This window comes from Pan troglodytes, chromosome 10, assembly GCF_028858775.2.
Source record: "Pan troglodytes isolate AG18354 chromosome 10, NHGRI_mPanTro3-v2.0_pri, whole genome shotgun sequence".
NCBI classification, from domain to species: Eukaryota; Metazoa; Chordata; class Mammalia; order Primates; family Hominidae; genus Pan; species Pan troglodytes.
Window position 1 is genome coordinate 115,619,464 of NC_072408.2, and position 27,873 is coordinate 115,647,336.

The window sequence follows — 27,873 nt, forward strand, 5'->3', positions numbered from 1 at the left end:
CTGCACTCCACCCAGGGTGACAGAGTGAGACTCCGTTGAAAAAAAGAGAAAAAAATTAATACAAAGATATTAAAATTAAAAAGGAAAAATATCCCCACAACCCCATCACTTAAACAACAAATCAAATTTTTATTTTTCTCTTCCCATCCTACAAGGCAACATAACTCTGACCTGCTTAGAATCCCCGTGTCAGGCCACTTTCCTATTCTGTTTCTTCCCACTCCTCACCGTGCCCACACACCTCCTTGGGAGTGAACGCGTGCGGACGCTAGACGGCACCTCATCCCCTGACTGCCTGCCCAGGTGGAACTGGTTCATTCCTCCTTTGTGCCCCCCAGGGTGGCGCTTGAAACCTTGTTGTGCCTGTCAGTTGTATGTCTCTCCTTGTACCCCCAAAGCTGGTGAGTTCCTGCTGCACCACATTAGTCCGTGAACTTTCAGGAGAAGCCCCATGGAGGGCATGTGGTGAGAGTTCACTTAACCCATCGAGGTGGCGGATGGGTATCGGTTTACCGCTGTCTTGAACTTCACACAGCAGCATATCTCCTGTAATCACTCCCACTGATACTTCATGAGCTAAACTCCCCAATCGGACATCCAAAACATACCCTCCCTCATGCCCTCTCACTCGAGGGCAATATGATTTCTCTCGCTGTGACACTCCCGCCACACATGTCATTCAGTGCTAATGATCATCCAAGGATGCCTGAACCAGCTCGTGTTTCAATGCCTACTACATACAGTGAGAGAATCTTTTAAAGAGACCTCCTTACCCATCTCCATCAAGGTGGATTTTCGTGTCGCTCCACAGTCGGAGAACCATCCCAATGGTGCAGCTTTTACTGCAAGGGGGGAGAGAAGACGTGTGGAGTCAGCGTCTACCCACCTACGTGCACAGCCTTTCCAGCTCACCACCTGGTCCAGGACGGGCTGTTGGATGTACGTGTGGGAGTAGGCTGTCTGCATAGGAACTGTTCACTGATGAATTCTAGAAGACACAGGTCTGGGATGGCCCTGTGGACACAACTCCGTAAGTGCTCAGCTGAGGCTTTTGGGTGCAGTGTGGGCTGACCGCACGCCCACTCTACAGCAGGGAGGCAGCTGCCCAGGGCTGGTGCTCTGCTGGCGGAGGCCACATGTGTACTTGGGGGTACATAGGCAAGCACCGGCAGCCAAGCCCGGCCTGGCCTGTCCTGGGTGGAGGGGAGGGGAGCATGCTCACACCATTCCCGGAGCTCACTTTTGGACCTGTGCACCTGCGCCTTTAGTGTGGCTGCGGTTTTACAATCTTGCTTAATCTGGTTTTGTTTTGCCCATCCTACCAGTGAAATGAGACCGAATGACTGCAGAGACTGGCGCCACTGAAAAACAGAGGGAAAGAAAGGGCTTATCGGAGAGTCCTCAGATTATGATGAAAATTCTTCAGGCATTTAAAAGTCGACTTGTGAGAAGCCGCTGTAACCGTGCCAAGGGCCAGCTCCGTGGACCTCAGGAATCTCATGCTTCCATCTCTGCTGCTGCCAACACCACGGTCATGTTTTATGTGTGCCCGTGTGAATGGGGCCTCTGGGGATCACAGACTCAGCTCCCCTCCCAGGTAGCGCCCTGCCCCATGCAGGACTCTTCTCAACCTCATGCTTCTGTATCTGTGGGGAAGGTTGTTCCAAGCCCTTCCGGCCAATGACACTCAGGCTTTTGGGTTGGGCAAATTCTCAGGTCCCTCCGTGCCATCCTACCCACTCTGGAGGGACTAACTAGTATTTCTCTTATAGCACTGCAAAATAAAATTTATGTTGGGCCTCACAGAGCTCTAGGGACCACGTGGCTGTGTCAGCCCCAGGAGGAGGCAAGGAAAGGGTCCCTATGGAGCCCAAATCCGACAGTCAGAAGCCAGGTCAGATGGTGCCCTGAGAACGTGCGGTCTAGAAGACCCGACCTGAGCCCTGACAACCCTCACCAGGAACTGATAAGGAGGTGGGTACAGCACAGAGAGCTGCAGAGAGCACAGGACGGGGGCAGGGCCAAGGCCAGGCCTAGGCCAGGGGCGGGGCCTTCCAGGGCAGGCGGAGGTCAAGGGGGCAGGGATGAGACTGCCCATAGGAAATAAGGGGCACATGAAACCATGTGGAACCTAAGCCCCTAGGCTGGCCTCCCTTGGACAGAGATGCGCAAGAGGCTCAGCCCACGGGGGACTTCTGCTCACGGCCTTCAACTAGAGCCAGGAGCACGTAACAGGGACCATGCAGGACTGCAACAACTGCACGCATCTCCTATCATCCCCTAGCTGTTACTTTTGTGAGTTTCCAGCAGTCCTACAATGATTAACAATAAGATTTCTACAAGGAAGGAAGACCCATGGGAAGCATATTTTTCTTTTCTTTTCTTTTTTTTTTTTTTGAGCCAGAGTCTTGCTCCGTTGCCCAGGCTGGAATACAGTGGTGTAATCACAGCTCACTGTAGCCTCGACCTCCCGGGCCTAATCAATCCTCCCACCTCAGCCTCCTGAGTAGCTAGGACCACAGGCACATGCCACTATGCCCAGCTTTTTTAAAAAAACTTTTTTGTACAGATAAGGCCCCACTATATTGCCCAGGCTGGTTTTAAACTCCTGGGCTCAAGCAGTCCTCTTGTCTCCACCTGGGGAGCATACATGGGAAGCAGGAAAGGGATACATAGTAAGGGAAGCTGAATCTTTTTAGAGGAAGAGTGACCCCAAAGGATAAAGTGGGTGGGAGCAATTGCAGAAGAAGAAAGCAGGCTCCAAGTTCCTAGGGCCTGTATGGCGGGAACAGAGAAGCCAGATGGGTCTGGAGGTCCAGGCAGGAGACCAACCTGTTCCAAGACCCCATCGTGGAGTCCTTCACCAATGGCAAAACACCGATGTGTGGACGGTGGTGTACACTCATGGCATTCAAAATGTTCCCAATCCGAATCGAAAACATAATCCTGCTCGGGTGTGGTGGCTCATACCTGTAATCCCAGCACTTTGGGAGGTGGAGACAAGAGGACTGCTTGAGCCCAGGAGTTTGAGACCAGCCTGGGCAATAGTGATTTTTTAAAAAATTATATATAAAAAAAAATTAGCTGGGAATGGTGGCATGTGCCTGTGGTCTCGGCTACTCAGGGGGCTGAGGTAGGAGAAACGATTGAGCCTGGGAGGTTGAGGCTGCAATGAGCCTTGATTTCACCACTCCAGCCTGGGTGACAGAGCGAGAGCCTGTCTCCAAATTAAAAAAAAAAAAAAAAAAAAGGAAGGAAAGGGAAGGGGAGGGGAGGGGAGGGGAAGGGAAGGGAAGGGGAAGGGAAGGTGAAAGGGAAGGGAAGCGACGGGGAAGGGGATAGGGAAAACAGGAAAAGAAAGAAGAGAAGAGAAGAGAAGAGAATCCACGATTGAACCCTAAGGTGGCGTGGCTGCTCCGGTCTTCCCAGGATGCGTATGCAGATATAAGACTCTGAGTGAGGCCGGGTACAGTGGCTCACGCCTGTAATCCCAGCACTATGGGAGGCCGAGGAGGGTGGATCACTTGAGGTCAGTAGTTCGAGACCAGCCTGGCTAACATGGTGAAACCCTGTCTCTACTAAAAATACAAAAACTTTCCAGGCATGGTGGCGCATGCCTGTAATCCCAGCTACTCAGGAGACTGAGGCAGGAGAATCGCTTGAACGTGGGAGGCAGAGGTTGCAGTGAGCCAAGATCGTGCCACTACACTCCAGGCTGGGTGATAGAGTGAGACCCCATCTTAAAAACAAAAACAAAAACTTTGAGTGAGAGTGCGCAAGCCTGCTGCAGGAGCCGCCATTCCAATGCTGCCTTCTGGAGAAGCGTTTGGACTCTTATGAAGATGCCCTTTGGGGGTAACGCTTGTCTCTTCCTTTTTTTCTTTTTTTTTTTTTTTTTGGCAGGGGGAATAAAAAAACAAAATCCCAAGGAAGGAATTTAGAAAAAACAAGTACATTGCTCCCTCAGCAGGCCAAAGGCTTCTGGCGGGGACCTGGACTTTTTTTCAAGCCAGGAAGGAAGACAACAGCCTGGTGCCCGGGCAATGTGGGAGCTGCAGGAGAAGGCCCAGTTCCCAGCCCCCGGGATTCCCTGGGCACAGAAGGCAGCTGTGTCAGGCCCAGCGACAGGAATGACTGCTTAGTTCCGGTTCCCATCAGGCCCCTGCTCATCTTGGGTGGCCTCTCGACCGCCCTCTCCAACCTCAGAGACCTGCCCTGGCCTTGGGGGTCGGTGCCCACAGGTGGGCCGTGGCTCCTGCTCAGAGGGTGCAGAGACTCGAACTTGAGGGAAGAGCATGCAGGAGAGGCGAGGGAACCACAGGGAGAGGGACCTGGGAGAACTGAAGTCGGGGTGCCGAAGGGAGGCAAAGGGAGGAGAGGGTGGGAAGGAAGAGCGCCATGGGGGCGGTGCGGACGAGCGCACGGGCCAGTCTCCTCCAGCCAGGCAGCAGCGGAGTGGGATGCGCGTGTGGGCATCTAAGGCATGCCCGTGACTGCTGGCCTGTGAGCTCTGTGAGACTGTAGGTGTGTCTGCCGTGCTCCCTGATGTGGCCCCAGCACCTGGCGGGGCGCCCGGCACAGGGAAAGAGCTAGCAAGTCCATACATGATAAACCTAGGAGTGAATGAATGAGCAAGGCGGTGTACAGGAAGAGAGCTGCAGCCTGCTGGGAAAGAATGAGTGGCATCTACTCATTCAGCAGGTTGACAGGAAAAGCCCTGCCTCCAAGTCCCAGCCCGGCCACTAACCGGGATGACCCTGGGGTAATCACTGCAGCCTCGTGAGCTTCTGACTGTCATGTGTAAAATCTGAGGTAGCACTACCCACCCCAGGGGGATGAAGGGGTTAAATGAGATGTTCACAGAGGCATTTTGTAGGTGTGCTGTACTCTACAGTCAGGAGGACTGGGCTTCCACGCTGCTCCCACGGTTAGGATCAAGACATTGGGCACAGGCCACGGGAGGCCGATTTCCGTTCGGGATCAGAAAGCGTTATTGGAACAGGCCACACTTGCGAGGGAAGTCCCTGCCTCAGAAAGATTCAGAAAAGCTAGACAGTCACTGGAAGAACAACTACAACCACAAGACGGTCAAACACTAAACACCGCTATGCCTCAGAACCGTACAGATAATGGCCAAATAGATGGGGCTCTGGGCATTTCTGAGAGCACCTGCCTGGTGGCACCCCATCCTAATGGACCATGCCCTCCAGTCTCCAAGTGGCTCTTCAGAGCTCACATCCGAACACCTCCTATGCTACAGGTTCTTCTAGCCCCAGGTTCCCAACCACCCCAAGGCCACAGAGGCCAGCCCCAACTCCATCTTCTACATGTGTCAAGGGAAACTTTCTCATAGTGCTATTTATTATGTACTGTGGGGGTGGGGGCCATGTCATAAAAGAAATGTCCTCCCTTTTTTATTCATCTCCTTCTAACAAGCATCAAAGTCTCAGTCGCTAGCATGTGACTTACAGAAGCTCTCATGGGAACAAGACAAGACCATACTGTTACCGTGACACTCACGGCCTCCCTGACTGGTTTCTGCTGTTGATTCTGCCTCAAATGCTCCTCAAATGCACCTTGCTGCTCCGCCTCCACCCTAGAGCTCGCCTGACTGCCCACTTGCCCGTTAAGAGTCGGCTTAGGCTTCACTCCTGCCAGAAAGGTCCTGCCAGGTGCTCTCAACAGTCACCCCCTCCTGTGGTCTCACAAAACCCCAGCACCTCTCGGTCACTCTCTCCCTCCTATCTGGTTGTGACTGTCTTCCATGCTCACTTAGAAGCTCTCTGAGGCCAAGAACTGTGTGTACTGTTGCTTCTTTGTTTACCTGGGCCTAGCCCATTGCCTCATACACAGGAGAATGCAAATAAATCATATGCTTAATGAATGAGTCGATGAATGAATGATGAATAAAGGGAGTCTAATCTAGTTTTAACAAATCCAGGTTTTGCAATGATTTCACAGGCATTCATCATTTATCTTGTGATGTCAGGGGAGTGACTCCACCCTCATTTCACACACATCTTGGGGTCAATGCTCTAACTTACTTGGCCTCCAGTTAGTGGGAAATTACAAGCTACACTTCAAGCCTCTGACTGGGACCTGCCATGAAGTACGTGGGAATCAGTGGAGTATCACTGTGGGGTCAGGTGTCTGAGGCGAGGCCCACCAATCTCCATACTTCTCCCCGGTCCCCTCTGCCTGGGAGGGTCTCCCTGCTTCCCTTGGCAGACTCTGGCTTGGCCTTCTGGGTTCGGCGTTGTTGTCACCTCCTTCAGGAAGCATTTCTGGCTAAGGTGCCCCACTCTATAGCAGCTGGTGTAAAACCTCTCTAAGCAAACAGCATAACTTTCTGTCCTCTCAATTGACTCTGAGTTCCGAGAGCACAGCCTGGAGCTGGCACGGTGCCTGGCACACAGAGCTGAAATGGCACACCCTAGTGTTCCCAGTGGCTCGACTCCCCAGGCTCTCCATCAGGACGCAGCCCTCTCCCACCTCTGATGGATATGGGACCATGGAATGCTTTGTCCAGCAGCAACTCTTGCCTCCCTCACAGAAGGGAACACCTAGCCCATCAGACTCACCTTTCCTTACTGGAAAAGTCCACTCCCAGCAAGATATTCTCCTCGGTGTCCTGGCGCCCGCTGCTGTACACCACCACCATGTACCGGACCCGGTCCGCCCAGGCGCTCTCCAGGCGCACCGCCTGGAACAGGGCAGACATGCTCTCACTAACCTGCCTTTGGAGGTGGTGCCTCCCTCCCATCTCCAATGCAAGATCAACACTTTCAGTGTTCTACCTTTCCCTCTGGGAGTTAAAAATGAAGAGAAAATTCTTGGCTGGGCATGGTGGTTCAGGCCTGTAATCCCAGCACTTTGGGAGGCTAAGGTAGGCAGATCACTTGAGGTCAGGAGTTCGAGACCAGCCTGGCCAACATGGCAAAACCCCATCTCTTACTAAAAATACAAAAATTAGCTGGGCATGGTGGCATGCGCCTGTAATCCCAGCTACTCAGGGGACTGAGGCACGAGAATCTCTTGAACCCGGGAAGTGGAGGTTGCAGTGAGCTGAGATCACGCCACCACATGCCAGCCAGAGCGACAGAGTGAGATTCTGTCTCAAACAACAACAACACAACAAAACACAAAGAGGAAGTTCTTGACAGCAGGAACCAGGCCTCGTTTCTCTCTGTAGCACCAGGGACGCCGCCTGGCTCAGAGGAATCACCCAAAATGCAAGAAATCAGTGAACACATGAAATCCAAAGAAAGTTCTTATTTAGCTTATTTAACTGCCGTGGAGACCTGTTTCATCCGTCCTCCCGCCCCTCTGGGGAACTGAGGAGTCAACCTGGCTTTGGCTTTAGTGCACAATTTGAGAATTTGTTGTAACCTAAAAGCTTTTCCCCTCATCATTCACGAATGGTTCCCCACCAGGTTTCACAATTAAAAATTAAAACTTGCTGGCTGGGCACGGTGGCTTACACCTATAACTCCAGGACTTTGGGAGGCAGAGGCAGGAGAATCATTTGAGGCCAGGAGTTCAAGACCAGCCTGGGCAAAATAGCAAGACCCCATATCCACAAAATTTTTTAAAAAATAAGGCAGGGTGGTACACACTTGTAGTCCCAGCTATCCAGGAGGCTGAGGTGGGAAGATTGCTTGAACCCAGGAGTTTGAGGCTGTAGTGAGCTAAGATCATGCCACTGCACTCCAGCCTGGGCAACAGAGCAAGACCCTCATCTCACAAAAATTAAAAAAAATTTTTTTTAACTTGACATTCTCACTGCTTCTTACCAGCTTGATTCTGTCTTCGCAACGCAGAAGGTTGATCATCACCTGAAGATGTTGAGGCAGATCACCTGTTGGACCAATAAAGAAAGCTTTAAAAGGTCTCTTACCTACTTTCTAGGAAAAAAACCTCTGAAAGGCTGACTTTGAGGGCTTGGAAAAAGATTGAGAAGTTAAAATTTGTCTACCTACACCACAGGAGAATCACCACAAAAACTTCAAGTCTGAATTTCTCTTACACCACTCTGAATACTGTGCGATGTGGATGGGTGACATGGAGCTTACTGTCATGTTGTTAAAAGTTGCTCTTATTTCCTGAAATACATACAGTATAGGTTTCCAAATACAAAATGTGAAAAATACAGGCAAGCCTAGAGAAAAATGTTATTTCATTCAAGCCAATGTTACTCGGCAGGTTGGGGTGCCTAGAAACGACAGCTGTGGCTGGAAGTAAGGCATTTGCTAAGAGTTAATCATTAGAGAAAAAGGACAGAGCATCACGTTTCCTCTTCAAACAACTTCTTCTTCTTCTATACAGAGTCTCGCACTGTCACCCAGGCTGGAGTGCAGTGGTACGATCTCGGCTCACTGCAACCTCCGCCTCCTGGATTCAACAGATTCTTCTGCTTCAGCCTCCTAAGTAGCTGGGATTACAGGTGCCCATCACCAGACCCGGCTAATTTTTGTATTTATAGTAGAGAGGGAGTTTCACCATGTTGGCCAGGCTGGTCTCGAACTCCTGACCTCAAGTGATCTGCACGCCTCAGCCTCCCAAAGTGCTGGGATTACAGGCATAAGCTACCCCACCCAGGCCCCACTTCAAACTTCTGCATTTTCCACTGGAGGCAGACATTATTTCCATAACTGGGGGGGCGGGGGGAAATGTTTAAGTGACTCTACAGATAGCAGCTGTATGCTGGTTGCCCAGAGAAATAATTTGAATAGAAACCAATCTGTCATTTTCTCTTTTCTTGCTAAAAATTATGTACTCTTTTTTCTTCACTATGTAAAACAGGCAGTAACCAGGGACGGCTTCTGAACTTCTCTGAGCTGCCCCAGGGTTCAGGAGGTGTTCCTGGAGTGCAGTGAGGAAAGTCTCTTACTGGCCATGAGTCTCGCGCGAAGCAGAGACCCTGTCAGAAGAAGAGCACACTTTCACGGAGGGGAAAGTTGTAAGGGAGGTGCATAATTAGTAAGTAGCAGGTGTGACTCCAAGGTTGCTTTTTTTCTCTAGCTTACACATTTTTCTTTATATCTGCAAGGATTTCTTTCTGAAGAAAGGGTCATCTGTAAAGATGCTAATATCAGCCTGGTGTGGTGGCTCACACCTGTAATCCCAGTGCTTTGGGAGGCCGAGGCAGGAGACTCACTTGAGGCCAGGCATTCAAGACCAGTCTGGGCAACATGGCAAGACCCCATCTCTACAGAAAAGTAAAAAATTAGCTGGGCTTTCTGGTTCACGTCTGTAGTCCCAGCTACTTGGGAGGCCAAGGCAGGAGGATCGCTGGAGCCCAGGAGTTTGAGATCACCCTGGGCAACATAATAAGACCCTGTCTCTACAAAGGAAAAAAAAATTACTCTATACATCACAATTACAACCCCAAAAGGATCAATAATGCTTACACACTCAAATGCTCCTAAAGGAAACATTGTGTTTGTTCCTTTTGCAAAAGCATCTTTTTCATTTTAAGGGAGAAGGACAGATGATGTCCAAATCGCACTTCCTGTCTCAGAGAGGAATTGGGTCATTAGAAATTTGTGCCTCTAGCCAGGAGGGTAGATCTCATGTTAAGCGTTCTTTCTTTTTCTTTTTTTTTCAATAGAGACAGGGTTTTGCCATGTTGCCCAGGCTGGTCTCGAACTCCTGGACTCAAATGATCCTCTCACCTCAGCCTCCCAAAGTGCTGGGATTATAGGCATGAGCCACCAAACCCAGGCCAATTAAGCATTCTTTCCACAATAAGTAAAATTTAAAAAAGAAAAGAACCATGCCCCTCTTATCTGTCCTCTCCAGTTATACAATTCCACAGTGTATAACACCCTGTGTTGACGCTGCTTCCTATGATGAGCGATTTGGAGATAAGGGTTCACATTAAAGAAAGCCATAGACCTCCCCAGCCCCTTCCTCCACCCGTCATGTCACCAATGCAACACAACGACCATGAGCTGGTTCTTCACCTGCCTGGGCCCTCCCACCATCTACCCGAGTCACAGAACTGCACTAGGGAAAGCAAAAACAAACCCCTGTCTGATAAATGCCTAAATGAAAGGGACATTTTCCACACAGATAAACTTCTTTCAGTGGGATTGTTTGCTGAGATATGGAACTGCTGACAGACAGAAATCCAAACCCCAGTCTGACATCCACACACAAAAAAATCAGAGAATATAAGCCCTAGAAAGGGTCTCAAATTGACTGGACTGGCTGAAACAAACTGAACTACTTTTCCAAGGACAGAATTAACCCTCAATTGTACTCAGCTCTGCACAGTGGTTACTGGGGGGCCTCTGGTACATTCAGGAGACTTGATGGTAATTCTAGGGGGAAAAAGGAACTAACGTAAGTCTAGTCTGCGTCTGTCCCAAGGTCATTTACAGACCAACTGTGGACAGCTGGCGGCCCCTCTGCCTTCTGACCTCATCGTCCACTCCAGACCTCAGGGCACAAGAGTCAGCCAGCTGGTGGCTTGCATCCTACCCTTCTAGTCTTTGGATTAGAGGAAGGAGGTATCTGACACTTAGTGAGCAGAGCTTGAGCATTTGCTTTGTCATATGTGTTACAATTAAAACATGAGCAACAGCTACATTTCTAAGAGGGCAGAATAATTAGCAAATTCAAGAATGAAGAATCTGGCTGAGTATGGCACCTCAAACCTATAATCCCAATGCTTTGAGAGGCTGAGGTGGGGGGATGGCTTGAGGCCAGGAGTTGGAGACCAGCCTGAGCAACACAGTGAGACCTCATCTACACACACACACACACACACACACACACACACACACACATAACTAGCTGGGTGTGGTGACACGCATCTATGGTCCCAGCTACTCAGGAAGCTGAGGCTGGACAATCACTTGAGCCCAGGAGGTCGAGGCTGCAGTGAGCTATGATCAGGCCACTGCACGCCAGCCTGGGCAAGAGAATGAGATCCGTCTCTAAAAAAACTTTTCATATAATTAAAAAAAAAAAAAGAATGAAGGGTCTGTTTATAGCTGTATTGTACTAGAAGTCATCGTAATAACAATGATAGTTACCCATATATATATACAGCACCTACTACAGGTATGTTACACGCATAACTCTAAATTTCCATATTGTCTGAGGCACCAGTATTTGATGCCCATTGTAAAGACTAGGAAACTGAGGCTTAGAAGTCGACCTGTTACGGCTTAGTAAGTTGGAGAACTAGGATCAGAAGACAGGTCTGCCTGGCTTCAAAACAAATACTATTTCCACAAACCACACTGCCTCCTTGTACAGGACAGTTATTTTCTTTGCTTAAAACAGACCTAAATATTATCAACATCAGTATGTGAAAATACTGACTGAGCCTTGGTGTTTGCTATAAATTGCATGGTGTAGAATTCTAACCTGAGCACTCAGATCTAAAATGAAGCCGAATGACTTGAGGTTAAACAAACAAAATGTTCACAAGAAAACTGGCCACAATAGCTGGTTGGTTTCACCTGCTGCTGTTCTGAAAGGTAAAGGCCTTCTCAGCTCACAGACATTCAATTATGCACTGCCTCTCCAAGAAATGCCCTGAGATGCTGTCCACCTACGACAAAGATCCACTTACATGCAAGCACTTTTTCCTCTTTCTTTCTTTTTGAGATAGGGTCCTTTAGTTTTGTCACCCAGGCTGGAGTGCAGTGGCGCAATCGTGGCTCACTGAGCAACACAGTGAGCAACATAGTGAGACCTCATTTACACACACACCCACAAAAAACTAGCTGGCTGTGGTGACACATCAGCCTCGACCTCCTGGGCTCAAGCAATCCTCCCGCCTCAGCCCCCAACCTTGCTGGGATTACAGGCATGCGCCACCACGCCCAGCTAATTTTTGTATTTTTTGCAGAGATAGGGTTTCACTGTGTTGTTCGGGTTGGTCTGGAACTCCTGGGTTCAAGCGAGATCTGCCCACCTTGGCCTCCCAAATGCTGGAATTACAGGCAAGAGCCACCGTGCCTGGCCATAAGTGTGTTTTGTTGTTATTGTTTTTAAGAAACAGAGTCTCTCTCTGTCACCCAGGCTGGAGTGCAGTGGCGTGATCCTAGCTTGCTGCAGCCTCAAACTCCTGGGCTCAAGCGATCCTCCCAACTCAGCCTCCCAAAGCACTGGGATTACAGGTGTGAGATACCATGCAGGGCCACGCAAGCATTTCTTGAATTCCTCTTTCTAACTGCCTTCAGTTCTGAGTCAAGTCTCCTAAGAAAACCAGTCTTATTACTTAGTAGGCACTTCTTATTTTAACTCAGTTTGATCCTCACCCTATTACTTCTGTCCACTTCCTAAAAACAAACTATTACAGAATCAAGACTTCCTACTACAGTGTCTATCTCAGAGTTGGAGCCAAGGGCCCTTCAAGAAATTCTCCAAATGAGTGTTTTTCAAATGCTTGGAGAAATCCATCCCAAGATTAGGTATACAGCACTCCAGATGGTTATTTTCAAGTGGACGACATCTGGCTATAATTCATTTTGGTGCATTTGTTAAAAAGTCAGGCTGTAACTTACAGCCTGCAATTAACTGATAAACTACAGAGAGGAAATCTTTGCATCCCAGCAGGATGCTGCTGACCTTACCCCTAACGCAGACAGACATGACATAAAAGGTTGGAAAATGTGCGTGGTCTGCTCAAGAGAGAGCATCTGAGCCTCTGCCTGCACTGGTCACTGCAAACCTGCGTCCACTATGTCTAAGGCCTTCAAACTCAGCAACATCACCAACAATGGAAGTTTCCTCTGCTGTCCAGAAAAGAAGCTCCAATGTAAGAGTATCAACTTAGAGCCCTCACCTGCATGCTTGTGGGGGTGCTGAAGACTCCGCTGGCCTTGAGGGCTGCTTCCCTGTTGTAAGAAGAGGGCTGCGCCTTTCACCATGAAAAAGCTCTCACTTAAGCTGGGAAGGATAAGACCAGAGCACAGTTAGACCGGAATTCAGACAGGAAAATGGACAAAGAATTACTGCAGGGGAAAAAGCTTTAGCGTGGACAAATGGCATGTAAAATGCAAAGAGGATGAAACTGCTTTTATAATAATTCCACGTAGTACTTTTCTCAAACCTTGCTTTTGCTAAAAGCTTGCTGCTGGAGAATTTTCGTGACAAAATAATGCTTCTGTGACAACACCCAAAGTTCTACGTAGGCTCTCCAGGGCCCCTTTCTGCAGAATACTGGACAGGGATCTCACTGTCATATAACATTTTCTTCTTTCTTTTTTTTTGAGACGCAGTTTCACTCTGTCATCCAGGCTGGAGTACAGTGGTGTGATCTCAACTCACTGCAACCTCTGCCTCCTGGGTTCAAGCGATTCTCATGTCTCAGCCTCCCCAGAAGCTGAGATTACAGGCATGTGCCACCATGGCCAGCTAATTATTGTATTATTAGCAGAGACATGGTTTCACCATGTTGGCCAGGCTGGTCTCAAACTCCTGACCTCAAGCAATCTGCCTGCTTAGGCCTCCTGGAGTGCTGTGATTACAGGCGTGACCACGCCCGGCCATAACATTTTCTAAGAATAGAGAACAACTCCCTGATTAGGAAAGGGCGGTCTACTTTGTGAATTCTCATGCTCTTGCTGTTGATCTCTGCTTCTAACTCTCTGGCTTTTAACAACTCCATTGTTTCTTGGTGACTTCCCTTGATGGAATACAAGATGAAATTACACTTTCACTAGTTGTTTGCATTTTAAGAAAAGTGGGGAGGGGCCGCGTGGCTCAAGCCTGTAATCCCAGCATTTTGGGAGGCCAAGGCAGGTGGATCACTTGAGGTCAGGAGTTCGAGACCAGTCTGGCCAACATGGTGAAACCCTGTCTCTACTAAAAATGCAAAAATTAGCCAGGCGTGGTGGCACATGCCTGTAATCCCAGCTACTCAGAAGGCTGAGGCACAAGAATCGCTTACTTGAGCCCCAGGGACGGAGGTTGGAGTGAGCCAAGATCGCACCACTGCACTCCAGCCTGGGCGACAGAGCAAGACTGTGTCTCAAAAAAAAAAAAAAAAAAAGAAAGAAAGAAAGAAAAAAGTGGGTGGATACTGACTTGTGATTTAACTTAGTCAAGGTTGTCCTGTCCACTATTCTTGAGGAAAACCTCAAGTTGGCCCAATGAATTTCTCAGCAGAATGAATCTTTGGCCTTTGTTATTTTAGCTAGCAATAACATTTATATCTACCTATAACTTTAAAAATTACAATTAAAAAATGTTTATTTGGGAGGCTGGGGTGGAAGGATCATTTGAGCCCAGGAGTTCGAGACCAGCCTGGGCAACATTGTGAGACCCCATCGTACATCAAAAGTTTTTATTTTTAATTTCACTTTCATGACTTGGCTATCAAGTCTGGCTTTTGCAAAAATTAAGACATAAGAAAAGAATGCTTCAGCTATGAATTACTATCAATTGTTCAAAAATACCATCAACTCTCAAAATTATGCATAAAATACACCAAAATTATTAACAACGGCTTTGCGGGAGGTGGGGGAGGAGGAGGAATAGATTGTCTTCTAGTATTTTCCAAATGTTCTATATTAAACATATATTAACCTTTAAAACATCTACTTTTGTTTGATTCTTAAAATAATATAAAACACTACTATATAATTTAAAAAGAACATTCTAATCTTAATAATTTCATAAAAGGAGGTCACAGTTCAAATTGTAGGCAACTATAAAAATTTCTCTCTTGAACAACTAATGAACATATACATGATTTGAAGGAAAAATCCCTACGAAAAAGCAGTCTTCTAATTAAAGAGAACCTTGAAATTAAGTAAATCAATTCCTGACAGAAAGACGAAGATGTTTTCTGTAATACAAGAAAGCAAGATCACCTTTGCCCCAGACATCTAATGTTAGTAGTTAAACGTTCGAATTCTGGAATAAAAAACTCAGCAAAGTCTAAAGTATGACTCCGGGTGCCAAGAAAATGCCACATGAACTAGCATTTCCAATCAGCAGCTCCTAAAATCAGGAAGACTGTTATGTTCTATGATGTAAAGTCCACAATAAAATCTGTTAGTTTTTCTGGTTAAATGCTCATGCTAAAAATAGTGACTGCTCAAATATTAAGTAAGAAGACTTAGTTCTGCCTTCTTGTTCAGTCCTCTGAATTCCAGGCAATTGGTTTTCGATATCTTGTGACACCAATACTTGACATCTGACAGCATTTTGTCCGCTACTGCAGATGCACTGCCAAGTCATCCTTTCCACCCTCTCACAGGCGTATATTTGTGCTGCAAGGTTCAAGTGTTGAGGAGCTCAGGATTATAAATAACGAAAGAAACGAGAAGCAGCCTTTCTTTGCTGTCTCACCCTCACTCATAGGAAGTAAAAAGCTCTTTAGCATCCATCTGGCCGATCTCATTTCACAGGCTGCAGAATCACCTAACCCTTTCCACCTGCAAAGCTTGTCACTCTCTCCTTCCTTAGAATCTCACAGCTGAGTATGTTTTCAGAACTGTTCTTAGACACAGATCATTTACTATTTATTCTCATCAAAATCTGAAACAGCTATGCGAGAGGTTCCAAACTCATGAAACCTAAAACAACCATCAGTTCATCGAAGCAGCTGGGAAAATGTTTTCGAGACAACATCAACTGCTTTTGTTCATGAGATTAAAAAAAAAAAAAATTCATACTGACCAGAAACCCAAGCACGCTGGAAACAGCCAACCATTAACGATGACCTTTGCCTTGGAAACCATGAGCAAAAATTCCCCTTGGTTTCCCTTATATTTCCTTTGGGAAAAAAAGGAACAATGCAACAGACTAGGCTGGTTTCACTCTGTGATCACTTACAAGGCCAGCTGTTCCTCCTCCATGTTCCTACACTGATAAGAATCAGGGCCTCCTGCTCTACGCATGAAGTCAGGATGGCATTGATTGGGGCCCTGGAACACTCTGCCTCTGTTCCCCCACGACAATCAAGTAACAGGCATTTACTGTAAAAAGCAAGACTGGAAGCTGCAGGGAAGCCCAAGTAGCAGCGCATTATCCCGAAGCTGTGAGATCACCCTGCGTCCTGCAAATACAGTCAGGAGATACAGCCAGAGGAAATCGCACGACATGACTCTCGGGGTAGGGGGTGGGGTGGGAGGCCGCAGAGCATGGTCAGTCACAGGATTTATGAAAACAAGATGCAGAAAGTCTCTGTGACCCGGCTTCCTGGCTTCTCTTCTGAGCTCACTCTGGGCCCAGAGCCTCATGCGCCCTCTGCGTGGCTGACCTGAATACTGTATCTGACGACTGCAGCTTCTGATGCCCAGAGGCACAGGCTCCCGATTCATCAGACCCTCAAAGTGCCCCACTGGGGAAGTCCATGAAGAAATCCACATTGGTGATGGCACGCTCACTTTACCAGGTGTCTGGGGCCAGGAAGCCCAAACCCACAAGCCATCCATCCCAGCCACCCAGAAATCACTCTTCTCACAAAAGATCTGAGTGTCCTAAAAGGAGTGACTAAAGTTACAAAAGGTCAGACGCAGACAGACAAAACGGAAATGTCTTCCTCCACCGCTGTAAGAAAAATCTTGATGAGGGATAAAAAAAAAAGCCGCTGCCCTCTCTACCCGCCAACTGGAATGCTTTTATCTCCACCACACAGATCTGTTCTCGGACACTGATTACTGCCATTCGGGAAGCTTCATAAGATTAAAGTTTCTCCAAAGCATTGAAGACAGACAAAAAACCTCAATCAATGCTCCTCAAAAAACCCCAGGCCCCCAAAATATAAACAGCCAGTGTCATCCAGAAACCAAGCCATGGCAGGAAAACAGAAATCAGGGTGGTCATACGTACTAATTTGAGCTGGAAACCCCTGGACAGCAGAAGCAGTGGGTTGGCTGAAGGAAGATGCAGAAGTCGGTAAAATAAAAGAGGTTTGTGGCTGCAGTGCTCACATCTCTAACGCTCCCTACAACTGCCCTCCGAGCTCCGGCCATCTGCTCCCTACGGAGATCAGGAAAAGCCAGGAGGCTGCCGAGTGCTTCCACGAGGGCTGGGGAGCCAACTCCTCCTCAGAGTCCTACCCGAAAAGCAAATGGCTCTTGTGGAACTCTTGTCTTCCTCTGATATTTTGGCTGAAAAAGGCCCTTGTCCCAGCACATCCTGATGAAAGAGGGCCATTCAGCAAAACAGCTGAGGTTCCTCTAATCACTGCACTCCTACGGGCTTTTCTGTAGGCCGGAGAAACAAGCACCGGGGTGTGCATTTGACATTGTGAGGGCAAACAACTGGCCCCAAGGAACCAACCCCAAGCAACAAGACCCCCTTCCGATTCAAATCAACATTCTGAAGGATGACTCTTTCTTTCAAATCAGCATCCATTTACCCAACAGTGACGGTGACGTGGGCAGCTGCCACAGTTCGTTATTCTGCGTACTCAAAGCACGGTTACATCCTGAAAATTCTTCAGTAATGCTAACAGCTATCTGAGGGGACACGCCAGGTAGAGGGGACCACATGCACACCTATGAGGAGCTCTGGGATACGCACGGTGCCCAAGGCAGGTCAGGCTGCAAAGGTCCTAAAGGTTGGAGGTGTGATCCCAAACCCTCCAGGCACAAGCCAGCCAAGAGCTGTGTTTTTAGCGTTTCTTTCAGTGAGAGAAATAATTTCAGGATGTGAATAACCATGACGCAGGAGAGAATGGAATAAGTACCCTAAGAAAGGGGTTCGGCTAGGGTTTACAAGAGGGAGGAGGGAGCATTTAACTGGTGACTTCTGGAACAATTCCTGAAGGAAGCAGCACTGAGTAGGGGCTTCTCTTCCCTCGGCTCACAAGTGACCAAGCGATCCTCCCTACGGATTAAGTGAAACACACATTACCATGATTCTGGTTTTGCAGGTGAGGAAACCCCAGCTTGCCTAGGAGCACATATCTCTACAAGATGGGGCTGGACTCACATCTATCTGCCCCACACCCACCTGCTTAACCCCTGTTAAGCAGCTGTTCTACTCATCCAGAATGAAAATCAGAGCCATTATGCCGCGGTCACCTCCGCTCATGCCTGCCCAGGTGCCTAATGGCAAAGCCACTAAGGCACTGAGAAGTCAGAATGTGGATCACACCTTCCGTCCTTCTTCCCAGTGTGTGAATGCATCATGCGTGGGAAAGAGAGAGAAGGAACCATTCAAGCAAACAGAACTCCAGGAAGACGAGACTGTGCCGGGGTTCTTCCATCTGCCCAAGTAGAAATCAGAAGGGCAGGGGACCCACAGCCTTATCCTACCCACCACTGCCGTCATAGTTGGGGGACAGGACACATCCTTTGGCCCTTCTGCACTGCATAGAGGCTAAGGAGTTCTGTAAACCACACAGCCACGCTGACCAAGAAGTCGCTTTCAAGGTAAGTTTCTCATCAACAGGACTATTATTTACTGAGGATCTCCCATGTGGCCAAGGCTGTAGGAGGTACTTAGCTATGCCACGTCATTGAACTCTGGCAGTTCTGCAGGGTAAGGTATTTTCTCCATATGACAAACGAAGGAAGCCCGTCAATGATTCCAAAATAGAATCACCAGGGATAGCATGGACAACGCCCATGGTGACTGCCGCACTTCAAGGTTTAAGAAAAGTAAAAACTGGCTGGGGGTGATGACTCATTCCTGTAATCCCAGCACTTTGGGAGGCTGAGATGGGCAGATCATTTGAGGTCAGGAGTTCGAGACCAGCATGGTCAACATGGCAAAACCCTGTCTCTACTAAAAATACAAAAATTAGCCAGGTGTGGTGGTGCATGCCTGTAATCCCAGCTACTCAGGAGGCTGAGGCAGAGAATCACTTGAACCCAGGAGGCGGAGGTTGCAGTGAGCCAAGATCGCACCACTGCACTCCAGCCTGGGCGACAAAGTGAGACACTGTCTTGGGCAGGGGGGGCAGGGAACAAAAGTAAAAACAATGGTCTGGGAATTCATATTTCTGGGTTCCAATTTACATTCTACCATATATACTCTGATTAACCCCTAGAATTAACCCCTAGAATTCCTTACAGGGTTCTGTTCATTCATCCAAACAGCCAAACATTTGCAGAGCATGGAGCACAGGGTAAGCCAAGCCAGCCCAAGCTCTGATAAGGGCAAAGACAGCCATCCTCTTTAAGGAATGGGTATATGTGCTGGTGATCTGGGTGTCTGTCCTGCTGCATAGAAACAGCATTTCTTGAAGAACAAAAATAGTAGGTATAGAAACATCACAGTATGGAATATCCAAACACCCCTGAATTCCAACTCTGGTCATACATTGAAACAACCTATCAAACTTCTAAAACACATTCATGCCCAGGTCCAGCCTCAGCAGAGTCTAATTTGGAAGGTCTGTGATGAGTCCTGGGCATCTACTTTTTTAAAAAGTTCCAGGGAGCTGGGCATGGTAGCTCATGCCTGTAATCACAGCACTTTGGGAGGTCGAAGTGGGAGAATCAGTTGACCCCTGGAGTTCAATATTAACCTGGGCAACGTAACAAGATCCCGTCTCTACAAAAAAATAAAAATAAAATTAGCTAGGCTTGGTGGTGTGTGCCTGTAGTCCTAGCTGCTCAGGAGGCCAAGGTGGGAGAATCACTTGAGCCTGGTGAGATCAAGGCTACAGTGAGCTGTGACCACGCCACTGCACTCCAACCTGGGAGACAGACCTTGTCTCCAGAAAGTTCCAGGGGGTGCTTCTGATGCACAGCCAAGTTTTAAAAACCTCAGAATCAAATAACATCATGGCCGGGCATGGTGGCTCACGCCTGTAATCCTGGCACTTTGGGACGCCAAGGTGGGTGGATCACTTGAGGTCAGGAGTTCAAGACCAGCCTGGAAAACATGGTGAAACCCAGTCTTTACTAAAAATACAAAAATTAGCTGAGCGTGGTGACGCACACTTGTAGTCCCAGCTTCTTGGGAAGCTGAGGCACGAGAATCACTTGTACCCTGGAGGTCGAGGCTGCACTGAGTGGAGATTGTGATCCTGGAGTCCCCACTGCACTCCAGCCTGGATGAGAGTGAGACTGTCTCAAAAACAAACACACAAACAAACAAATAACATCAGAAGACACAGAGAAAACAGTCTTCTCCATGGGCTTCATAAAGATACCTCTCACATAGGTACACGTCGATGTTTTCTGCTGGTAAAAGGTAACACCAACAAAAAGGCATGGTGCTCTCAGAAGGTGGGTGATGTGATTAGATGCAATAAAGGGAGGTCACGCTAGGGTCAAAAACAAAATAATACTCTCTTTGGAAGCAGTAAAACAGAGCTAGTCTTCTACTACACACTTTCAGAGACCTGAATGTTCTTCTGGCCCTCTAAGGGAGATGCTGCATCATGACAATACGAAATGATGACAGTGAAAGCAAAAACAGATCAGACCTGTGCTGTGTGAAACAGACATGGGGTCTCGCTATGTTGCCCAGGCTGGTCTCCAACTCCTGAGCTCAAGCGATTGTTCCGCCTTGGCCTCCCAAAGTGCTGGGGTGACAGCTGTGAGCCACCGAGACCAACCTCAGATCAGACCTTTGACAAACTCTGCTGTGGACAAAGCATTCTGGTGAATGTCAACTCATCTGATCTTCACAAAACCGTGTGGAAGACCAGACAGGCATTATTACACTAATTTATGCCTAAAGAAACAGGGAGTTAAATAGTACAAATTTAGGATTTCTGATGCTGTATCTCGAAAAAAAAGTAGAGAATATGAGCCTGAAGAAGAGGCCCTGTAAAGGGTCCTAGATTGATGGGACAGGCTGAGACAAACGGAATCGCTTTTCCCTGGATAGAACTAACCCTCAATGGTACCCCACTCTGCATGGTGATTACTGAGGGGACTGTCAATTGTCCAGCGAACTTGATGGTAATTCTAGGAGAAAAAGGAACTAATGTAACACTGTCAGCATAGAAAGATGGGTGCCAACGAGCATTCCAAAAAGGAGGCTCTGTTAATTCGGTTTTGATCAACAAGTATTTGCTGAGTGTCTATTGTGTCCGGTCAGTGCTAAGGCCTGAGAATTCAGAAGTCAAACAGACCCGGTTTCCACCCATGCCACAGACCACTCCACACCTGGTCTGGAGTGACACTGGAGGGCCAGGCAGGCACAGGACAGTAACTTCGATATAAGGCAGCAAGTTCCACGGTGGAAGGAGGTGGAAGGTGCAGATGCACGTACACACAGGGGTTCAGGGAGGCCTCCCTGGAAGAAATGAAGCCCGCGAGGCCCTGAAGGATCAGTAAACAGAGGGACATAAGGGGCAGGAGAGTAAGATGATTATGCTACATGTACCTTATTGTGAACCCAGGAGGATTTGGCCTCTGTCATAAAAGGCCCCCCTGTGGGTTCATAAACCTCAATTTACAAATTGTGCTTTATATATCAGTTCCTTATAAGTTTGGTTAGCGTAAATTGGTTTCTTAGAACTTGATCATCCCTGAGTGAACTCACAAATTCAAGTTTCAGAATGTGCAAACCTAAGAAACAAACCTCATGCTTGTGGTTGAGACATCGCACTGTCAACATCACAAATTCTCAGCACCTGAATGCCTGGTATACTATCAACATATATTGTTTTAAATATGTAAATAACAGCTTTCTAGTTTATAGAGAGTTTGTCCCTACATTTTTCCACTTAATTTTTACAATCCCATTCCCCTGATGAAACAACCCCAGCCTGGGCAACATGGCAAAATCCTGCCTCTGCAAAAAATACAAAAATTAGCTGGGTGTGGTGGCGTGCACCTGCAGTCCCAGGTATTTGGGAGGCTGAAGTGGGAGAATCACTTGAGCCCGGGAGGCAGAGGTTGCAGTGAGCCAAGATTGTACCGCTGCACTCCAGCCTGGGAGACAGAGGGAGACTCTGTCCCACCCACCCCCACCTCCCAAAAGAAAAGAAAAGAAAGAAAAGAAAATGAAACCACCAAGACTGGAAGAAGATAAATGACTTGTCTGTGGTCACCTGGCTAATAAGAGGCAGAATGGGGCTGAAAAAGTTCGGTGCTCTTCCTGAAGAATCCACAAGTCAGAGAGCAGGACCATCTGACCTGCAGCAATAGCAGCAACGTGGAAAGCTTAACTGACCTCAAAACCACTCTCAGTGAGGCTCTGGATGGATTCAGAACCCCAGGCCTAGCAAAGTGAAGTTGATAAAGATGTAAAGGAGATCGAAAATTCACCATTTGGAGAGAGATTAGCTAAAGACTGCAGGTGGGATGGAAAATTCTTTCCATGGTTCTCCCACAGGTTCTTCCCTCATTTGGAACTCGTGTTTAAAAGTCACAAAGACCCTGAGTTGGGCCAAGGTCTCGTTCTTCTTCACTGTGGGCCTTGCAGTGCAACATGTCAGGGCCTTGTTCCAAATGTCACTCTTCAGAGCCTAAGAAAACAAGTAACTTTAGGGACACACCTGTCAACCGGAGCTCCCAAATTGTACCCCCCTAAACACATAATGCTGAGCATAGAAAAATTCCAGCTCTGCAGGGCGTTATACTTAGGGAAAGGGGTCACAGACAAGGAATGCTGGCAGGGCTCATTACAAATATCTTTGCTGCTGGAACATGTATTGTTTGGCTAGAAGGCGTAGGCTTCTCTCAGAGAGAAGGAATGTCCAAAAGTATTTCAGACAGTAAGAGACATTCTCTGAGCCAGCTACACAGCTCTCCTTCAAACCAATGGGTAGCAGCAAGCAGCTGAACTGACCAGCGAGCTCGCAAAAGCAAGCTTTTTTTTTTTTTTCTCCCTAAATAAGACAGCAAGTGATGTGTCTTGGCTTGGTTTAGCAAATCTTAAGATAGTTCCCTGATGACCCCAAGAGCCCTCAGGCCCCATGGAAGCTGGAGCTAATGCATCTTCCTCCAAGCATCATCTGCTCTACCAGGATCTAAGCCCCTTCATGAGGGCAGAAGGTATAAAGGCTGCACTGTGCGGGAAATGCTATGGCAGCAAAGACAGCCAAACACGCCAGAAATAACAGGCACATGAAGGAAATGTTTCTGAGACAGCTCAAAAATTCCGAGAAGAGATTATCCCGACTGTCCCAGGTTCTCAGCCCTGTCTATGGTATGCAGCCCCATACCACAGTCATTTGTCACCGAGTCCTAACTTTGTCAGAGGCCCCTCCTTTCAGGTCTCTCAGGCACCACCCAGTTCTGGCCCTCCTCACCGCCGTGAGCCAGGCGACATCCAAGCAGCCCCACGGTGCACCTGGCTCTGTGCTGCATTCTCTGAATGTCCCTGAAGGCCAGGGCTGTTGTATTCTCTACCCACTCTCTGTCTAGTATGGGAGCCACTGGCCAGATGTGTTGACTGAACACTTAAGATGCAGTAAGTGTGACCAAGAAACTGGGTTTGTCATTTTATTTCATTTTAGTTAATTTAAATTTAAGTTTAATTAGCTACATGAGGCTATCAGCTGTGGTATAGGACAGCAGAGCTCCGGAAGCTTTTGGCCCGGTGAGAAGAATCAGGACAAGTGCCTCCCTGGCCTCTCGCCCACTCTGCACAGCCCCTAACCATTGCTCTCATGACATTCTTTCCCAGCCCCAGAACTTTCAGCCATGTGACATCATCTATTGATTAGAGAGTCCAAACTTCTTGTGCTAACTCTCTATGGGTTGCCACAATTAGCCATTGTATGTCGTTAACCTAAATTTCATTCATCTGCTATGCCCTGACCTTAGGGGCTTAGAATATAGTTAGAAAACAATACTTTAGAATAAAAACCCTTCTTGTATTACCTCTCGCACTATTCCCCCTGTTCTCCATGCTTCGCATTCTCTGTTCTATCCCCAGCTATAGCACTGTCCCCATAAAGCCTACTGTGGTTCTCGGCTCATGGTGTCCTTCCTCCCATCTGCCTCCCGACGTCATGCCTGTCTTCCAGTGTTTATGCCTTCTCCAGGAAGCTTTCTCTTGTGGCCCTCGCTGTGAGCTATAGCTCCTCCCTTTCAACATCTTCTAGCACCTCCTCTTACTGTGCAGGTGAGGACACTGAGGCTTAAGGGTTAAGTCACTTGCTCAAGGTCACATACAGTCGGTCCTCTGTATCCGCGGGTTCCTCATCGGTGGATTCAACCAACTACAGACAGAAAATACAGTATTTGAGGGATGCTGAACTCTGAATTAGTGGGTTCTGCGGGTGCTTAAGCATCCATGGATTTTGTTATCCTCGGCAAAGGCGGGGGTCCTGAAACCAATCCCCTTGGATACTGAAGGAAAGACCACCCTTAGTGATAGGAACCTAGGAACCCAAGTTCCCTGATTTCCAAATCGTGTTCCCTGACCCACTTATTTACTAACTAGTGGTGAAGCCATCTTCCTGCCAGTATATTTTAACTTCACAATGGGATGTGAGGGCCAGGATGCACATGCTTTTTAAATCTCCCTCTGTGCTTGACATACAGTAGATTGAAAGTAAGTGCTGGTAGATACACTGGCCAAGCTGTGCTCTTCTCTGAAGTCAGTATTCCAGGAGTAACTCACCCTGGTCATCTCTGTGCCCTGGGCACACTGGGCATTCCCCACACACAGGTTGAACCTGGCAAATAAGACTCACAGCATCAGTGCCGCGTGCGAGTTAAAGCCACCTGGAGGTCAGGTCAGGTCTTCCTGACAACTGAGTGCTTCAAATAACACAACAGCAGCTAAGTTCCCCACATCACCTTGAGTGTCTGGAGAGCTAGGCTATGACTTCTCTGTCTCAGGATCCCTCTCAGTGCCCAGAAAACAGTGGACATCAATAAATGTAACACCAATAACATCTTCGTTGAGCGGTATGTTAACTCATTTATTCCTCAGTGTCCATCTCTCAGTGTTTTATACATACGGAAACTGAGGCTCAATTAGCCGAGCTTGGTGTCGTGCTCCTGTAATCCCAGCTATTGGGAGGCACAAGAATCACTCGAACCCAGGAGATGGAGGTTGCAGTGAGCCGAGATTGTGCCACAGCACTGCAACAGAGTAAGACTCCGTCTTAAAAAAACAAAAAACAGAAAACAAAACAAACACTGAGGCTCAGGGAGGTTAAGTCACTTGCCCAAGTTCATGAGACCAAGGAGCCGGGAAGCAGGAAGGGGAAGGCAGGAGTGTAACTCTGAAACCTCTGCTCTTAGGCACTGGCTTTCAGCTGAACTGACACCTCTGGAAAACAGTCTCAAAAAAGTCCACTTCTCCTCCCAACAATTCAGACCTAAAACCATTTGGCGGGGAAGGGCAGGGCAAGCTTCTGAGTTGGGGAGGGGGTGTGGGATCCCAAGCTGAGGTGTCTGTTGGCAAGCAGGGTGCAAAGGGCATCTGTGCAGGGAGGGGGCTGCAAGGGAAACAGAGACTGCTCACAGGCAAGGAATGAAATATTAAACATTAATGTTAATATTAATATTTATAATTAATATATTTATGATATATAGAATATATACATATTATATTAATTTATAATATAGTTATAATTAATTATATTAATATTAATATAATTAATATTAACAAATATATATTATATAATATAAATAATACATAAATTTATATAATATACATAATGTTAATATTTATTAATATTTCAGGGACAATGGGAGTCATGAATACGGAGAGGCAAAACTAGAATGAACCCCAAGGTGCTGCATCAGAATTGAAGGTACCAGTCTGAACTCATAGTTTTCAACATATTGAAATAAATATAGATGCACGTGTGTGTGTATGCACGTACATACAAATGTTCCCTAATTCTGCCCATTGAGAGGCCTGTGGTTAGCAACACCCCAACAGCAATAAGCAGACCTAGCTTGGCTCCTAAATTTCATTTTCCACTAAAAGGAACCAGAGCCCCTTGGATAAAGGACTGATTCCACAGGTGGGTAGGGAGCATCTGTTGCCAGAAAGCAAGGAAGCACTTAAAGAATGATGTGGACATGTCAAAGGGACACAGAAGCCAGCCTGGATGAGATCCCACTGGCCCTAACTGTCCACAAGGACAATTTGAGCAAGGATGTCAACAATTTAAGAGCAGATCATAAACCACTGAATAAAACAGAAAAATACAAAGAATTGAAACGGACATTGATGGCAGACAGGATATTAACATAATTTTAAAGTATCTCTCCAAGGAATGCTTCTGAATGATGAAGGGGAAAAGAACAACTGTACAGTGGAAAAGCCTGGTAAAACCCACCTTAGTGACCAAAGTGAATGTCACCATAGTGGGACAAAAGGAAATCAAGTGCCACCTTATGGGATTCAACGAGGACGCAGCATCCCTTGGGTGATATTCCAGCCAAATACGCATGCCCAGTGGAATCACACAGGAACATCAGACACACTCACACTGAGGGACACTCTGCAAACTGACAGTACTGGGCACAAACATGTCCAGGTCATGGTCGACCACGGTGGCTCATGCCTGTAATCCCAGCATTTTGGGAGGCTGAGGTGGGCGGATCACTTGAGGTCAGGGGTTTGAGACCAGCCTGGCCAACATGGCAACACCCTGTTCTCTACTAAAAATACAAAAATTAGCCAAGCGTGGTGGAGCATGCCCGTAATCCCAGCTACTTGGGGCGCTAAGGCACAAGAATCGCTTGAACCCGGGAGGAGGAGGTTGCAGCGAGCCGAGATATCACCGCTGCACTCCAGCTTGGGCGACAGAGTGAGATTCCAACTCAAAAAATAAAAATAAAAAACAAAATCCAGGCCACAAGAGTCAAAGAAAGACTGAGGAATGTTCCAGACTGCAGGAGAGCCAAGAGACAGGATAACTAGATGCAATGGGCAGTCCTGAATTGGATCTTTTGTTATGAAGGACAACGCTGGGACATATGGTGACTCTTGAATGGGGTTAGAGGACTAGACGGTGGGAATGCATCAGAGTCAGTGTCCCGCGTGGATGGCTGTGTTGCGGTTCTGTGGGAGAATGCCCTGGTCTGTATTCCAAGGGTAATGGAGTAGCAGGTTGACAAATTACTTTCAAATGGTTCAAAAAAGAAAGTTCTTTTCACTGTACTTGCAATTCTTATGTAAGTTGGAAATTATCTCAAAATTAACGAGAATTTTTTATCGACGTAGTATTTTACATATTTATGGAAAACATGTAAGTATTTGTTACATGCATAGACTGTGTAATGACCAAGTCAGAGTATCTGGGGTATCCATGACCTTGAGTATTAATCATTTGTATGTGTTGGGAGCATTACAAGTTTTTGAGTTACCAATTTTTTTTTTTTTTTCCTTTGAGACAGGGTCTTACTCTGTCGCCCAGGCTGGAGTGCAGTGGGACGATCACGGCTCACTCAGCACAGCCTCCACCTCCCAGGCTCAAGCGATCCTTCCACCTCAACCACCCAAGTAGCTGGGACTACAGGTGTGTGCCGCCACCCCCAGCTAATTTTTTAATTTTTTTGTAGAGACAGGGTCTCACTATGCTGCCAGGGCTGGTACTGAACTCCTAGGCTCAAGAGATCCTCCCACCTCGGTCTCCCAAAGTGCTGGGATCATAGGCATGAGCCACCACACCCAGCCAAATTTTTTAAAGTTATTTTTTAAATCTCCACTTAATTCGATTTTGGTAAAACACTACCTGTAATTTTTCTTTATCGGTAGGTAATAAAAGCTTCAGATGATTTTACTGATCACTGGTATGGGCATATTTCATGACTTGGCCCTTTCATCTCTTGCATAGTTTTACCCTCACCAAGCAAGACCTTCCCTGCCTCAGCACTGTTTGCCCTCTTCGTGTTTTCCAGAACAGAAGCGGCCCTGTTTCATGCCCAGAGCAGAAGAGAAGGATGAAGAGCTCTGCTCTCCCAGGTCTTCCTGGTCTGTGTGTGTCCAGGTTTTGAGGGCCTCTCACATACACGGCTCTGGACCATGTAAGATCTAATTTTAGCATTTTCCTGCTCGGAGACCACATGT

At 47.5% G+C, this 27,873-nt stretch overlaps 1 protein-coding gene and 1 non-coding gene across 7 annotated transcripts in view; both read right to left on the minus strand.

Annotated features, from left to right (window-relative positions):
- The window catches only part of SSH1 (slingshot protein phosphatase 1), a 74,849-nt gene that overhangs the window by 27,774 nt on the left and 19,202 nt on the right, over positions 1-27,873 (minus strand). For 3 of the 6 annotated variants that reach the window (XM_016924125.4, XM_016924128.4, XM_016924126.4), the window contains 4 exons: positions 12,806-12,909; positions 7,794-7,858; positions 6,582-6,703; positions 774-842 (listed from right to left, as the gene is read on the minus strand). In XM_016924125.4, coding sequence (XP_016779614.2) covers positions 774-842; positions 6,582-6,703; positions 7,794-7,858; positions 12,806-12,909 — 360 coding nt within the window. Of the gene's footprint in view, positions 1-773; positions 843-6,581; positions 6,704-7,793; positions 7,859-12,805; positions 12,910-16,803; positions 17,198-27,873 lie in introns of those variants that run through there. The other 3 variants (XM_063786034.1, XM_063786036.1, XM_054664652.2) reach the window with 2 other exon arrangements.
- On the minus strand, positions 26,304-26,401 carry MIR619 (microRNA mir-619). Its single transcript, NR_035948.1, has one exon. It is a non-coding gene; the product is annotated as a microRNA mir-619 (primary transcript).